At 44.3% G+C, this 17154-nt stretch overlaps 1 protein-coding gene across 1 annotated transcript; it reads right to left on the reverse strand.

Moving 5' to 3' along the window:
- Positions 1 to 239: 239 nt before the first annotated feature.
- Positions 240 to 13291, reverse strand: LOC142492430 (b(0,+)-type amino acid transporter 1-like). Its single transcript, XM_075595072.1, has 6 exons — positions 12545 to 13291; positions 10606 to 10739; positions 8338 to 8467; positions 2897 to 3021; positions 1343 to 1430; positions 240 to 558 (listed from the first exon to the last, which is right to left on the reverse strand). The coding sequence occupies exons 1-6, from the start codon at positions 13289 to 13291 to the stop codon at positions 328 to 330; spliced, it is 1455 nt and encodes a 484-aa protein (XP_075451187.1). The 3' UTR covers positions 240 to 327.
- Between the last annotated feature and the right edge of the window lie 3863 nt (positions 13292 to 17154).

Genomic DNA, 17154 nt, shown 5'->3' on the forward strand with positions numbered 1-17154 from the left:
TCTGCCATTTTTTCCTGGATGAGTGAGAGGCCGCTCAGTTTTACAAATAGGAGGAGAGATGTGCAGTCTCACTGGCTGTCTCTGGGTGAGTGACAGGCTGTTCAGCCTATCACAGAGGGATTTGAGGACATTCTTATAGAAATATATATATATAAATATATAATAATATATATGGATCATGGGATCAATATTACGTACATTGAACTATATTTCTTATCTGGTTAATCTGAAGATGCACAAATGTATGACACAGTAGGAGACAATGTAAAATAATAGAGATTACTTTGAATAATATTGGAAACATCATCAATACGTCCTGGCACCAACTCATGTGTTTTTAGCAATTGGTGCGACTTCAAGCAGAAGCTGAAGTTGCAGTGTAATTGATCTGAAACATTTTGGAGACCATTTGTAATGGACCAAAGGTATGTAAACAATAATTCCACTAAGAATGAATAGGATCACATAAAGATACTCCATCTGAGGACTGTCGATAATTGGAGCCAGCACTAGGTACACAGAGGCAATCAGCACAATAATTGGTATAATAATTGGAACCTGTAAAACAAGAACATGAGAATATATAACTGGTTATGCGATACACACACATCGTATATCAGGTCAATGACGTTTCGGAGTCAAGTCAGTAATGCAGAGGGCAGGGTCAGTGACATTGGGGCCGGGGTTTAGAGCTGTGTCCCAGGGTCTCCCAGCACCATGAGATTGACTGCATGCTGCGGGAGTAGAGATTGGATTTTATTAGAATTTGTACCCGACGCGGACGGGCTGGTTCCTTTCAGTCGCGGAATTCCGCAGATCAGCCTCAAAAAGTTACATCCGCAGTTTTTCTTCCGATTACTGAAAATCCGCCCGTTGGATTAGTAATCCGAATCCGAATAAAGGAATTATAATAGGGGGGGGGGGGGAGGTGCAGAGGAGTATAAATTGTGGAGAACCCTCACAATTAAGCCATTGTGTTGTAGGGTTTAGCTGTGGGTTGGTTAGGCTTTTTTTTTTAAATTTACTATCCGGCAATCTGATTCGATATAAACCCGGGACGTTAACTGGATTTCTGTTAAATCCGACGTCGGATTATTTAAAAATCCGAGAAATCGGGCCTTATGGACGGATAGTGTGAAAAGCCCAGGAAAATCCGGGAAGGGGATTTGGACCCATCTCTAACCATGAGACAACCCCGCTGCATAAAACTTACGCAAATTGTATGGAATTTGACAGGGCTGTGATAGATGTCAGAGCCTGGAACATGCTTGGAAATTGTGGATATTTGTAAAATATATAAATTCTTGAGTGGTTTCTATGTATTTCCTATATCTGCAGTTACCTTATATGGCCGTGGAAGGTCAGGCTTCTTAATCTTGATGTACAGGAGCCCAGAAATCGTTATGCCATAAAACACCCAGGCGGTGAAACTGCAACCAAGAAAATGTATCAGCTCTTGTGGTGGGAAAAAGTAAAGTCCCGTTTAAAATGTAACATTTAAAAAATTGTTCAAAAACACGATCTCGCAGCCTCCTCTTTATATTTCCAAAAGCGGCTGATTTTATAAGCACGTTAATAGGAGTTTTCAGCCGATTCTAATAAGGTCACCGCTTAAGGGGTTATAGCCACAAAGTTGCAGTGATCAGGTCTTAGTTATAAGGCTTTTCTTGGCCAATCTCAAATGCCGTCCACTATTAGCTCCTTTGCTGCCCGTGCTTTGCAATTTGTTGCAGGCTCCTCTAGCAGTTAAGGGGTAAACCGGTCCCACAAATAGTACATAACAGGAGCACTCCAAGCAACATGTTTTTTTTAAATAGGTGGGAAGCAGGAGTCTCCGGAGCTGAACCACGTTGATTTCAGGGACCCCCTACTTCCCGAGATAATTTCATGAGGAGTGCAGGTATATCTCTGATGTTTAAAGCTCCAGCGTCATGTGGGCCAATTAGAAGCGGTAAGGGATGACATCATGGTTTCCAATTGGCCCGTCGGACATGGGAGCTTTAATTTTTCACCAATTTTTCTCCAGTGTGACAGCTGTGGACAGTGTATCTGCTTACCCCAACAATCATTGAGTGCATGCTACAGGGACCTCATCCGCTTGGAGTGTCTGTGCTCCGCCCGGATACTTTTGTTTGGTTTTGACTTAAATGATCCTCCCTTGTGCACCTGTTCGTTGAATGACCTTAGGTCAATATAGGTAGAGCGGGTGTCCTCTTTTGTGTATCTTGGAGCTTTAGAGTTGCCATTTCAGTAGCCCTATATAGCCCGGTCTGGACGGCTACTGGCACCCCCTACGGAGTTAAGTATCTCGGGAAGCATGGGGTCCCCGGAGCTGAAATCAACGCGGTTCAGCTCCTGAGACCCCCTGCTTCAAACCTGTTTTTTTTTTTAAATGTATGTCACTTGGCCTTTTTAATGATTAAGGAGTTCACAGTGTGCTATGATACCAGAATGAAAAGGGGAATGTACACTTATAGATGTAGCAAACCTTAAGTTTTGCCTGTCCATGGCCATGCATGGACCCCCTGCAGCGTGTTTTCAGCAGACACTGTCCCCAGCACCGTGGCTGCGACGCTGGGGACAGCAAGTCGTGCTACATCTGTCATTTCAAGCAAATAAACTTTAATGTCCCAAATGAAGAGTTATAGAGATGGGCTAAAGTCAATATATTATGTGCGGCCCTTTTAGGGCCTAAAGAACCACACCTGAAGCCCGTTGTGTATATCATGCTGCCCAACACTACTTTAGACTCACTGTGGCACTCTGGCTAATTGAAAGCATTTGACACCCAAAGGGCGAACACCTTCACTGCAAAAGGAGCCTGCAATATAGTAATGGCACTAATGAAGTTAAGAGGGTCGGAGTACACAGTGACTACAGTAGAAGTCAGGAATACCTGAAGAAGTTCACGATGCTACTGAAATTCCCTGGTATGATCATAATTAATGATATGACAGAAGTGAATATGAGAGCAGGGGAAGGTGTGAGACGCTTCACGTGGGCCATTGATAGAGCATCTGGCTGAAAAATAGAGAGACAGAAAACCATTGTTAAACTTTAGTAATGAATTCAGGCTGCGTAAAGTTGAGTAAACCTGAGGGAAAGGTAGGGTGGGGGTTGGGAAAAAAAGTAACCCCATCTCAGCTAAATCTAGTAATGGTATGGTGCTATTCCCAGGATAGGGATAATGTAGAAACCAAAGAGAAAGAAAACCTGGCTAATGAAAGCACTCTAATCCCTTAGTATAATATGTATAGTTACATGCTTGAAATTAATTTTATTGGTAAAATTATTAAAATAAAAGGGTATAAATAGAAACATGATGATTGCAAAGTATGGTGTCCTAGGTCAATAGTACTCGTACATATGCAGAAATTTAAATTTTATTAATATACTTTTGGTCTTTGGCACACCTGGTCTGAATCTCAGCAGCGCCTCAAATGTAATAGCCTTTCCCGCCTCCTATGGGAGATATGCCTAATATGATTGTTATGGTGCTAAGCTGTTAGGCTTATAAGAGGCCCAAGCCTCCATGCTTGGGGGGCCTGAGGGTGGCTCGTGCAGCGCCTCCACCAGTGAGGATCCCTGCTTTGGCGGGATAGTCCCTCACGGGAACCGGTATACCTATATGGTATATTCCAATAACCACAATCCACACAAACTATATGCAACACTATTTACTATGGTCCCATAACTTCCTCCGCAATACAATATACATACACAATAACAATCAGCAGGTAACAATAACAGTAATCGTCACCCAAAGTACTGAGGTTGCCCTGGGCACCTAGAACCCGATGTCCAGCAGAACGATCCCCATGGTCCGAAACGCGTAGGAGGTACTGTCTCACCCCCTGGGGGGGTATGTTTTTGTGAAGTGTTGCTGAATAAATAGACTTTTTTTATATCTACACCACCTGGCTCCCGGGCAGTGCACTGTTTTGCGCTTCTTCTTCTTTCAGGATTTAGAGTCTGGGTAGCAGTACCAGACGAAGTAGGCAGGAGATCGCTAGGACCAGCAATAGGTTCGTATTCAATTACCTTCTGCACATTGGGAGAAGAATCTGATTGATCAGACTCACCAACTTTAGGAATGGGCAGTAGATGGTTCCGGTGCAAAACTTTTATCCGTCCTTCAGAGTCCTTTATTCGGTACACAGGAATCCCAGGTAGCTGCGACTCCACCTCGAACGGTCTATCTCTAGATCGGTCAGCCAGTTTATGTTTTCCTGACACTCCCAGATTTCTCAGAAGGACCTTGTCTTCCTGGGCGAAGTTCTCGATAACGTACCTTGCAGTCGTATCTTCGTTTGTTATTATGGTTCAGCTTAGCAGTGGTCCCTTCTGCTAACTGGTATGCTCTTTGCAGGTTGATTTTTGGTCGTTTGACATATTGGTAGTGTGCCACATTGGGCACTCTATCAGTGGAGATTCCCAGACAGATGTCCATGTCCACTGGTAGCTTTGCTTCCCTGATGAACATCATAAAATATGGTGAGAACTCAGTGGACTCATGGCGGGTGCAATTGTAGGCATGCACCAAGTGCTCCACATGCTTGCTCCAGCTCACCTTCTCTGAGTCTTTCAAGGGGCCCAGCATGTCCAGTAGAGTCCGATTGAACTGTTCAGGCAAGGCATCACTGTGAAGGGGTACCCAGGCCAGTAAATAAAGGTATTTGGCCCGGCTGGGTGCCCTGAGCCATATTGGGGAATTGTTATTGTCCGCTCTTCAACCCTATCATGGCATGTAACTGCATTTGTAATAAAGGTGTATGTGTATTTTTACTGTTCCAGGAGTGCCAACCAGCGGAGAGGTGCAGGGCGTGAGTTTCAAGGGTGATTTTATGGTAACATTTAGTCAGGGTGTTTTGGGTAGAAGGGGGCCAGTGTTGCAGGTTACCCCGAAACATGTACTCAGGAATCCCCCCAGATTCCTGAGGACATGAGGAACACAGACCACCGGATAAAATCCTCCCTAGAAAGCAGTTGCAGCTCACCGGTAAATCTCCCTGCTTCAGCACAGACCAGAACAGCAAGACTGGGCAGGAAATTGAATTACCTTGGCCGAGCTGATCAGGGAAGCGCTACATCGCCATGGTGGTGGACTTTGCCACCCGGTACCCTGAGACTGCAGCGCTTGCAACCATAGATGCTAAGGCAGTGCCAAAGGCATTGTTAGGGATTTTTACTAGGGTAGGTTACCCTAGCGAGATCCTAAACGATCATGGGTCACAATTCATCAGTGAATTATTACAGTGTCTCTGGGATGCGTGCGGGTGAAACACCAGCGCACGGCCCCTTATCATCCCCAAACGAACGGATTATGTGAGAGGTTTAATGGTACCCTGAAGCAGATGCTGCGAGCCTTTATAGAGGCAGAGTAGAAAGACTGGGAGATTCACCTGCAGCACTTGCTGTTTGCATACCGAGAGGTACCGCAAGAATCTACAGGCTTTTCTCCCTTCGAGCTGCTATATGGTCGCAGGGTACGGGGACTTCTCAACCTATTCTGTGAGGGATGGGAAGGTGAGACTACCAATTCTGATGCTTCTGTGCTACAGTACATGGTAAATCTGAGAGATTGGTTAGAGATGCTCATGGGGTTGGCACAGGACAACCTTAGGGAGGCTCAGACCATGCAGAAAACTTGGTATGATCAGAATGCCCGTAGTAGGTCAAGCGTTACAGTATGCTCAGCCCAACGAACATGGACCCTCCTGAGGTGGGCTCAGCCCTGTTTGTTATTGGTGAACGCTTTCACCATTTGGAAAATCAAATTGCTTCCTTAAACCAAGGTTTTGCTACCCTTTCCTTACAACTGTCTCCGTCCAGAAGTGTTTAGCCTCCTACTCCAGGAGAGAACCTTTCCCTTGAACCACGCCTCTCTACTCCCAATCATTATGCGGGTGATCCCCATGGGTGTAGAGGTTTCCTCAATCACTGTGATATTCATTTTGAGTTGACCCCTTCTCGTTTCTCCTCTGAAAGATCCAAGGTGGCATATGTTATAACCCTGCTGACCGGTGACGCCCTGGCGTGGGCATCTGACACCTGGGAACAAAAACCATAGCTCACCCAGGATTTCACATGCTTTAAAAGGGAATTCAGGCAAGTCTTTGCCACTCCAGGCCGTATGGTCACTGCAGCTTCCTCCCTGTTTCATATTTCAGTGACGTGCAAGTATAGACGTCAGTGCAGTATACACACATTGCGATTATCACTGACAGCAGGTCCAAGATGCTGTGACCCTATTTGGTGCAGGTCAGTATCAGTAATTCCTATTGATTTTAATGTGAAGTAGGCTGTACCTAGGACTGCAATTTGGATTTTATTATTGGTTGCAGGTGATTTTATACATGGTGTTAGGGTATATATGGGGGCTTGGATCAGTCACTTGTGCATTGCCCTGAGGAAGGTCCCTCTACGAGGACCGAAACGTTGGCAGCCCTGTGTTCACAATACACTTTTTTTGGATTATTACTGCGGTGTGCTGTCTTCTGTTATCAGGATTTCCCTGGTCACTACATGTCTATATCTCCATTATGGGACAAGCATCTGCCTTCTGACAAACGTGAGTGCAAATCTCCATACCAATAACTATATATATATAGACTATAGATAGATAGATAGATATATAGATAGATAGATAGTCCATAACATAACAGTGTTGCACGCTAGCCTTCTCAAAATTCTGATGCTTGTCCCATAAAGCAGATAATAAACTTGTATAGTTACCAGAGTAGCCAGAACTGGTCCGGTTATCCGGTGACAGAGAGACAGCACACAGTGGCATAGAAAAAAACTGTATTAAAGATAACGCAGGACACCAAAACCAACTTTTCGGTCCTCAACAGGGACCTTCCTCAGGGTAGTGCACTATACAAGTACAATTGTGCTAGTGCAGAACACATGAGTTCTGCAGTATTAGGCGATACCTTTTTAATTTGGACTAACAATTTATGTCATAGTACCAGCTTTGGAGAGTTCTCCTCTTGTCCTCAGGTCGGCAATACTGATTTACAAAGGAATCTATGGCTAAAACAGAGGTTAGGAGAGCAGAAAAAAACAGATTTAGATAAGAATGGGTGACAAATGGATGAAATTGGAAGGGTAATAAAACGGTGACAAGGAACAGCATGGAGGGGGAAGGGGATGCTGCAGGGGGTAGGGAGGGGAGTAGTGAATAAAAACATTGGCAGAGAGGCAGGCAGGATAATTACAAACAATTGTGATAGTGTGTGAGAAACCCCATATCCACATTAAGTCCTCTTGTTTTGGTGTCAAAGAGTCTTATTATTCTGAGTTCAAATGTTTTCTGTTCTTGGGTGCGTTTCAACATTCCATAAAGGATTTGGATTTTTAAATCATTCATGGAATGATCTGGTTGTGAGAAATGATGTCCCACTGGTGATCAGTATCTTCCTTCTTCATGGTGGCGTATAGAGTGTCTGTGCATATTGATTCTGCCTTGAAGTTTTTGGCAGTTGCCAGCAGGCACGCACCACTAACAGACATGTAGCCTGAGCTTAAGACACCCTTAAGACACACTAAGACACCCTATGTGAGATTGGGTGGGGGAAAATGGGTTACACGTGTGATAGGTTCTTTCTGTCTGTATTGTAGCAGGTGTTCTTGTGGGGCTTTTAGTGCAGATGTAATAGTTCTGGCAATAGCCTTTGGCTTGTATCCCTTCTGCCTGAACCATTCGGTCAGGGTGGTGAGATGCCTGTTTCTGTCTTCAGTGTCAGAGCATATGCGGTCGTATCTTATAGCCTGGCTGTGTATGATACCTTGTTTTGTGTGAGAGGGATGGGAGCTGGGGTTGTGGAGATGACTGCATCTGTCTGTTGGTTTCTTGTTTACAGATGTGTGTAGTTTGCCATTTTTCAGTGTTACTGTTGTATCTAGAAAGTTTACTAGGTTAAACAGTTAGGTTAGATTAACTGGGTTTTGGTTTAGTATATTGAGCCTTCTGTATTCGAATGGACTATGCCCAGCTAGTCTATAATTCAATACAGTATACAAGATCACCTTGCGCTTCCAGGATCTCACTCTGTTAGCCATACTAAGGGGGCTATGCACTAAGCTCCGAGCTTTCGCGCTGGCCTGAAATTTTTTTTCAATCTAGAAGAATGGACCCCCCTCACCACGACTTTAACCTTTTTCATCCGCGGCTCAGGAGACAGTAACATTTGCTATATCTGCATGTATATTTATTATGCACACACCCGTAGCCACTTTACTGCACATCAGTTGCAATACATTTCTTTGCAATAGCTTTTACCTTCTCTGGCACTGAAGAAGATAATGTTACTCAGAAATGTGACCTGTACTTACCATATGTCCCTCTCTTGCTGCCACGTAACACAAACGCCCTCCACTAAAAAAGGATCCATTTGCTGACCCAAATGTTGAGATTGCAACGCCCAGAGAGATTATCCATGTCCAACTTCCCAGTACTTTTGCTCTAGAATAAATGGGGACAGTCATGGGTATAAACTATATATACATCTGCTGAAATATTAATCATTTAAAAGGACTGTCCAGCCCTGCGGAATCATTTTTTTTTTGTTCTAATAACTGAGTGAATGTCGTAGAGGGGATTTAATCACTCAAATTATTGTCCCTCTGAGAATGTCAGGTTAAGGCTAAGGGGTAAAGAAAACATTTTATAGACATACACTCTCCCATTCTGGGATCACAAAAAATGTAATTTGGAATGAGTAAAAACTAAATCCTGGATTTTAGCATGGTTACAATTGTTGTTTAAGGAAGCCAACTAGATTGTTAATTTTTTTTTACAAAATTTTGTTTTTTTTGGTTGGCTGTATGGAAGGACAGTCACACATAGTAGGTAAAAAAATATATTTACTTTCTTTTTTTTGTAACCTGGTCACATACAGTACATCCCTGTGAAATCATTCGATTCTTTTCCGGCTAGCTGAAATATTGATCTAAAAAAATTGAGACCATTTTGATTTTCTAAAACTCTTACATAATTCATCCCTCGTAACTTTAACTTTGGAATTGCTGACATATCCTTTCCCCAGAGAGTACACATGTCAGATCCTGACAGTTATTAAAGGCTCTTCTACTGTATATGCCATGATATACAATCTGAACCCCTTCAGTGTACATCTGTGTCGCCTCAAAGGCGAACGCCTGATGGGGTTCCCCAAGAGCTGGTCCTCTCTGCACAGGGTTAGTTAACATTTGCTTGTACTATGTGAACGTCAAACCCACCCACTTGAATGTTAACATCCAAGAGGACAAAGAATGTTGAAATCACAGCTGCATTCAATCTGAACCCCTTCTGAGCCAATCCAGCACATCTTCGTTGGAAAGCTCATGCAACATTTCCAGAGGCATAATACTAACTTCGTTATCCACAGTACGGGGAAAGATGATAACAGAGTATGGTGGTTCCTCAGTAACTGAGATCCATGAACAGGGTGACGTCTCACCTAAGCATAAACCCAATCACTAGGGACAGAACTGGAGAGATTATTTCCCTTCTGTAATCCCCAGGTGATACTCCTAGGCCTTAACTAGGACCCTAGTCTGAAATACACATATTCCCCTATTATGGGTGGAACACACCGCAGGGCCATATAGTGGGACCCTATTTCTTTAGTGAATACTTCCCTGTTCTAAAAAACAACAGAGGGGCTTCTAGTTATATCAATACTTAACTATGTTCTTACATATTTACAGGTGAGACCCTATCCTCTGGCTCCTCCTGGGACCTGAAGGAGGAGCTCTAGGTCCCTCCTATTTATAATCCAACCCCAACTGTCTGTCTTTGGGCAGAGAAGGAGCAGAGTTTAGTCTATGCTGAGTCACTTTGTACCATGTGACCATTCCAGCATGTTATAGAACAGGGGTGCGCAAAATTTTTCATCAGGGGGGGCCTGGTCGGGCCCCCTGTCTGCTCCTCTCTTACCTTTTGTCCGCTGTCATCTGATGTCATGATGTCATGTGATATCGTATTGTCATGTCAATGCAGTGTTTTACTGTAGTTGATAGGATTCAAAGAAGCAACAGTGTAAAAAACCTGTCTTGTCTTAATAAAGCCTGTGCTGTTTTGTCTACACACAAAAGTCCCTGGCACCCTTTATTGTCAACTACATTCTACCTCAAGCTTAGAAATACCAGCCTGCCGGACACCAGCCCCTAGGATCCAGGTAAACAGACTCTGTGCACAACACCTGCACTTCTACATTAATCATGTGCAACAACTCATTTTGAGTCAGGTAAGGAGGGGTTACAGTAACTATGTAACTACTGTATGTAATATAAGATTCAATCGGCCCCAAAGAAAATAGGAACCATTTTTTACATTTTCTAACAGTGATTTAATTTGTCTTAGGAAGCCAATTACACGTATAAGTTGCTTGGTATCTGTGGCTGCCCCTTTACCAGTATCATTTTATGGGGTATATAGAGTCTTCCTAATGATTTCTGTGTAATTTCATGACTACCATTATTTCATAAGGATATAGTAGTGAATGGCAGATTTCACTACTGCACCAAACTTGTGACCTCAGATTGCTTTAAAATATATATATAGTTGATAAGAATGAGGAAAAACAACCAATAACTTACCCCCAGCTGATGGCAACAGCATCTGAGGACAGAAGTTCACTGGGTGTCAAAGCTGCAAAATAGCTCACATTTACCAGTATATAGATGCAAGTGACTAATGGGATCGCAATCATTACAGCTCGCGGGAGATTCACCTGGAACAGGTATCAAGAAAAGAACTTCAAACATTATTCTATTTCTGCAGATTAGCAAACGCTTGTCCAATTAGCAGACCCCACCCTGTTTATAAGAAATCAAAGCATTGTAATTAACAGTCTATATTCGGTCCTCCCTAGACATGATATTATACAGATATAACACCTAACAAATACACATTGATATCTACAGATTGCTACAAAAAATTAAGAATCATCACACAAAGCATAACAACCATATAGCTAAACACCTGTCCAACTCTTGTGTTTTTGGGGGCAAAAAGAGCCTCACTGCGAGACGCAGAATGTTATACATCTCATTATATTCTGCGCACTGTGTAACTCCTCCCCAACTCCTCCTATTAACACTCCCAAAGGGGCAAACTTGGGCACACAGTGCAAAACTGGAGCAAAATACTTTTATATATACAGTAGGTGAAGGATGAAATCGCCCGGTTTTGCACCAAAATGTCCTTGATATATGGAACACTAGGGCCGCCAACAGAAATCATGGGGCCCAGGACAAATGAAAGGAGCAGCCCCCTCCCCCCCAAATCCATAGCGCACCCACCACGAAAAAATATTTTTTAGCGCGCAACTTTATCTTAACTGTTTTCTTCTTATTGTAATACGGAAAAAAACATTACAATCAATCTGTTTATTTTAATATTTTCAACAAAAGACAGGTGACTGCCTGCCTGGGTGGGTGGGTGACTGACTGACTGCCTGGGTGGGTGACTGACTGCCAGGGTGGGTGACTGACTGCCTCGGTGGGTGACTGACTGCCTGGGTGGGTGGGTGACTGACTGCCTCAGTGGGTGGGTGACTGAATGCCTGGATGGGTGGGTGGGTTTGACTGATTGCCTGTATGGGTGGGTGGGTGACTACCTGGGTGACTGGGTGGGTGGGTGAGTGACTGGGTGAGTGACTGGGTGGGTCACTGAGTGACTGGGTGGGTGGGTGAGTTTGACTGATTGCCTGTATGGGTGGGTGGGTGACTACCTGGGTGACTGGGTGGGTGGGTGAGTGACTGGGTGAGTGACTGGGTGGGTCACTGAGTGACTGGGTGGGTGGGTGACTGGGTGGGTGACTGGGTGGGTGACTGAGTGACTGGGTGGGTGGGTGGGTGACTGAGTGATTGGGTGACTGGATGACTAGGTGGGTGACTGGTTGACTGGGTGGGTGGGTGAGTGATTGGATGGGTGGGTGGGTGACTGAGTGACTGCCAGGGTGGGTGAGATGGGTGGGTGACTGCCTGGGTGAGTGAGTGGGCGGGTGAGTGAGTGACTACCTGGGTGACTGAACTTGACCGGGTGGGTGCTGCTTCCTGCTTCCTTGCCCGCCAGACGCCTCCCCCTGCCCCTGATATCCCCGCGGCTACTGCCCGGGGTGGGAGGAAGGCTCGGGGGCACATTCTTATATAGTATCACTTCTCTGCAGGTTGGGAAACTCAGCTCCAGGGAAGTAGTGAATGCGGAAAATGTTTTCAAGTAATAGTGAATAGAGCAAAACTTAAAGGCATGGATTAAAACAAAAGAATATTTACATTTCACTCTTTGAGGCTTCTTATAAAAGTAACATTAAACCGCTCCTGAATGTTGACACAGATGCTGAAAGATGGAAACATTTTACTCATTCTCTGCATGTTGTTAAATGTGGAATATTCAGTGGCAATTAATCTGCATTTGGATGTAATACCATTTCACTAACATGCTTCACTGATTGAACATGACTGATACGGCATTTAGACTGTAATTATATTAATATTTCAAGTCACTGTGTACTAAGCCAAAGCATTCACTGACCTCGGGGTTCTTCAGTTCCTCAGTCACATAGTTCAGGTTGTTCCACCCATCATAAGACCAGAGTCCTTGGTAAAATGCCACTCCTACTGGTCCAAATCCCGTAGCTGTATTTTCAAAGGCATTCTGTAAAACCTGAGTGTTTCCCTCGATCAGACAGACCACACCACCTACTATTATTACCAACAGCACCAACAGTTTGGCAGTTGTAAAAATGTTCATAATAGAAGTAGCAAGTCTAACATTAAGGCAATTGATGATACCCAAGACCAGTACGCAGGCGGCTGCCGCGCACTTCACCACCAGTGGTGGTGATGGACAGCCTTGGTAAAACGGAGTCACTACATACTCTGCAAAACTGAGGGAAATTGCTGCAATGCCAGCAGGCCCCACCACAATGACAGTGGTGTAAGCTAAAAGAAAAGCAGGGAATGTCCCAAAGTTCCTTAAAATATAGATATATTCTCCTCCAGATTCCTTAATCACAGTCCCGAGTTCTGCATAGGACAAGGCTCCTAACATTGCCAGTAGACCACAAGCCGCCCATATCAAGAGACTGGCCCCTGGGCTTCCCATATTACGCAGAACCCATTCAGGAGACATGAAGATTCCTGAACCTATCATTGTGCCAGCAATCAGTGACACGGCACTAAACAGTCCAAGCTCACGTTTAAGATGAATGTTTTCTGTTCCTTTTTGACCGTGTTCGTCACAGGAAAGCAAGTTATCTTCTTTTATCCTTTTCTTCATCTTGGCCCTTCAGAATAGCTTGGGGTTCACGATCTCTCAAAGAAAGCACAGATTACTAACTGGTCTCTTTCACAGCAATGCAGTGACAATTAACACCTACTATAAATTAATTATTATAGTGACAAGTTAAAAAAAACAAGCAAATGTCACAGTTATAAATGATAGTAGTTAATGATCTACTCAAAAAGGGATCAAAACATTCTGTACTATAAAAAAAAATATTGTTATCATGGGGGCTGAAGGTAAAGAGCAGGGATGCTGCTACCCACCCTGAACTAGAACAAAGGGGTGATGAGTCATCCCTCTAAATCTTTGATTTTCCAACCAGACGTACCAACAAATTTCCCTGATCTCAGAACTTAAGTCTTAATCTGAACCCCCCCGGTCCAGCTTGAACTTGAGGAATGAGGGAAGTTGGATACCGCAACTTAAAGAGTGGAGGAGGTTACAGACCTGCCACATAATGCTGTTCCATGCCCATGACTCCTCTCTCACCACATTCCAAACTTTCTCACCCTATTACCCCTCTCTTACCTCAAACTGAGGGCCCCTGATAAGGAGGGAGCTGGACAGGGGGAGCGGGATGCTGCCTTGCTGAGAAGTGGGATGGTGGTGGGAGGACCTCAAGGGAGGGGGATTCTGAAGGCCAAAATGGGGAATGAGTGGGGGATGATATTGGTCTCAGGGAAGGAGCGAGCTGGCTGTATTAGGGAGCAGCTAGCAAATGGTTGGGGGCCTCAAGGGAATGGGTGACAGATGACACCAAGACGATACCTCATCTGCTTTTTTCAACATTACCTCCTATCCTATTCCTCAAGTGGCACCCAATGTCTTAACCAAAGCAGGGAGGGCGGGGTGATCTATTGGCTGACATTAGCAGCTAGGAGAGTGGGCCCAGTGCTGGTGGTGTTGGGGAACCCAGAAAAGAAGAGAGCCCGATTGACTGGCATAGAAGTCAGGAACCAATTTCTGTGATAGGTCGGCTGGTCCGTTTTCCTTCACTGGGCCCTGGCAACTGTTGCAGCACTCCAGTACCACAAGATTGTCGTAAAGCAGATGTGGTGCCTATATTTTAAAAGGGAGCTAGATCACAACCAGGGAATTACAGACTTATAAGCCTGACATCAATAGTCGGTAAGCTACTTGAAGGTTTAGTATGGGATAATATTCTGGAATACCTAATGGAAAACATAATTATTAGTAATAGTCAGCATGGATTTATGTAGGATAGGTCATGCCAAACTAACCTTATTAGTTTATTTGAGGAGGCAAGTAGGAATCTATACCAGGTTAATACAGTTGATGTGGTTTACTTAGATTTTGCAAAGGCTTTTGATACGGTTCCAAAGAAGAGGTTAGTGTACACAATAAAGCAAATTGGATTCTGTAAAACATATTTGCACCTGGATTAAAAACTGGTTGAAGGATAGACAACAGAGAGTTGTTACAAATGGAACTTTTTCAGTTTGGGCTAAAGTTATGAGTGGAGTATCTCAAGGATCGGTACTTGAACCCTTGCTATTTAACTTGTTTATTAATAACCTTGAGGTTGGCATAGAGAGCAAAGTTTCCATATTTGCTGATGACACTGAATTGTGTAACGTAGTAAAATCAGAGCAGGATGTCATTTCTCTCCAGAAGGACTTGGATAGACTGGAAACTTGGGCAGGTAAATGGCAGATGAGGTTTAATACAGATAAATGTAAGGTTATGCATTTGGGAAACAAGAATAAACATGGGACTTACAAATTAAAAGGGGATAAATTAATAGAATCATTGATGAGAAGGATTTAGGAGTGCTTGTAGACAGTAGGCTTAGCAATAGTGCCCAATGTCATGCAGTAGCTGCAAAGGCAAACAAGATAGTATCCTGCATTAAACGGAAATGGATGGAAGCAGGGCCATGGACAGATTTTCAGGGGCCCAGGACTAGAGTTATGTATGCCCCACCCCCCATGGGCAGTATTGGGAGTACCCCCAATTTCACACCACATAATCCCCCTCTATTTCCCACCATCTTCCATGTATTTCTCTCCTCTCCGTCTCACTCCCTCTTCCACACCCATCCCTCTATTCCCCACCCTCTTCCCATGTATTTCTCTGCCCTCCGTTTAACTCATTCTCCCCCTCTCACCTCGCATGTATTTCTCTCCCCTGTGTCTCACTCTTACTCCCTCTTTTCCTCACTCACTCCCTCCCCCTTAACTCCTCTCACTCACCCCCACCTTCCGTCAATTACCCCACTCTCACTCAATCCCTTCCACAAAATACATACCAAAAAACCCCACCCCCAATACATAATAAAAATACACTCCACCCCCATAATAATAAAAATACACCCCCCACTTCCAATACGTAATAAAACGTACCGTGGAAGGAACAGACATGTCCGCAGATACGCGGAGAAAAAGGGGGACCGAGATGCACTGCAGCCTAGAGAAAATGGAGGATTCGTCATGCAAAAGACCAAATATCCAGAGGGCCCAAGGCAGAAGTCGGGTAACCCAAAGAAGTGTCTGTCCGGTGCCAACAGTGAGGAACCCTCAATCAACAATCCCAGGGAAGCGGAGCCGGAACCAGTGAGTGACGATCCCTTGACCAGCCCTGAAGATGCCCTGAAAATTGCCAGGCGTGACTGTGATCTGCTCCGGGAACAATTGAAACTGAAGAAAGATGGTAACGCAGAGCTACTGAAAAATAACGTGGAGCTACAGGAGAATGTGCTCACGATGTACTCTTCGGCCAGGACAGAATTGGATGATCTCAAGACTGAGCTTGATACTGCAAATGCTACTATTACCGCCATGGATGAAAAGCAGAGTCAATCTGATAAAATGATGGCTAAGCTGAAGCGGAAGTATGAGGAGGCACTGAAGGAGATTACAGTCTTTCTGCAAGATGTTCACAATCTTCGCGCAGCACTGGATACCTCACAGCATGAGATCAACAGCGGCCACACAAAACTGGAAGTCTCCAGAAAGGAACTACACAGTCACGCTGAGGAGCTGGACAATTCTAAAGAAACTATTGTCAATCTTAATACAGATCTCAAAGTTTCTCAGAAGGAGCTTCAGACCCTCAACCTAGAGAAGGAAATCTCACGCCAGGAGACTGTCATTCTCAAAGCAGATGTGTGAAAATGGAAGGAGGACTACATGGAGGCCCTGAAAGTTACAGAGACTGCAAAAAGAGAAAATTTAAGACTGAAAGAAGAGAATTCTCATTTGACAGACCACAACAAGGAAAAAAATGAAAAGCTGCACGAGCTTAAAGAAATAAATAAACTATTGGAAGATGAAAAGTTTGAAGCAGAGCACCGACTGCAGAACCAACTGCAAGGTCTGCATACGCACCTTCAGAATGCTGAGGAGGAGCAGCAAACTCTGCAGGAAGACAATCTGCAGGCTGAAAAAGAAATAAAAGTGCTGCAGGAACGTCTGATTACCCAGTATGTCCCCACAAAGCAGCATGAGGAACTGAAGGCTACCCTGAGCATCACCAAAGCATTGCTAGAGGCCATGCTTAGAGCCCAGGTGACTCGGCACAAGAGGGAGCAAAAGAAGGTCCAGAAACTGAGACAAGTAACTGTGGCCCAAGCAAAGTAATTCACAGTGCTTCACAATACAATGAAAATGTGGAAGCAAGCTCAGAGAAAGCAAAGTGCGCAGATAAATTCCCTGAGAAGAGACTTGCAAGACGCACTCAAAAAACAGGGATCTCTCGCGGATGAGATTACAGTACTACAAGGACACGTATTGACCCTGACCAAGCATCAGTATCCCACAGCCACAAAAAACCCAAAGGAAAAAGGGTAAAGTGAGAGCTGGGAGCACCGCTCGCCTAAAAAACAAGGTTGCAAAGTC

Source organism: Ascaphus truei, chromosome 4, assembly GCF_040206685.1.
Source record: "Ascaphus truei isolate aAscTru1 chromosome 4, aAscTru1.hap1, whole genome shotgun sequence".
In the NCBI taxonomy this organism is placed as follows: Eukaryota; Metazoa; Chordata; class Amphibia; order Anura; family Ascaphidae; genus Ascaphus; species Ascaphus truei.

Bases quoted from the DNA above. Each gene is read 5' to 3' on its own strand.
- LOC142492430 (XM_075595072.1), bottom strand. From the start codon at position 13,291: ATGAAGAAAAGGATAAAAGAAGATAACTTGCTTTCCTGTGACGAACAC. The intron at 10,740-12,544 runs GTCAGTGAATGC...TACCTGTTCCAG, and splicing joins AGGAACTGAAGAACCCCGAG to GTGAATCTCCCGCGAGCTGT. The intron at 1,431-2,896 runs GTATTCCTGACT...TCTTGGTTGCAG, and splicing joins AGCATCGTGAACTTCTTCAG to TTTCACCGCCTGGGTGTTTT.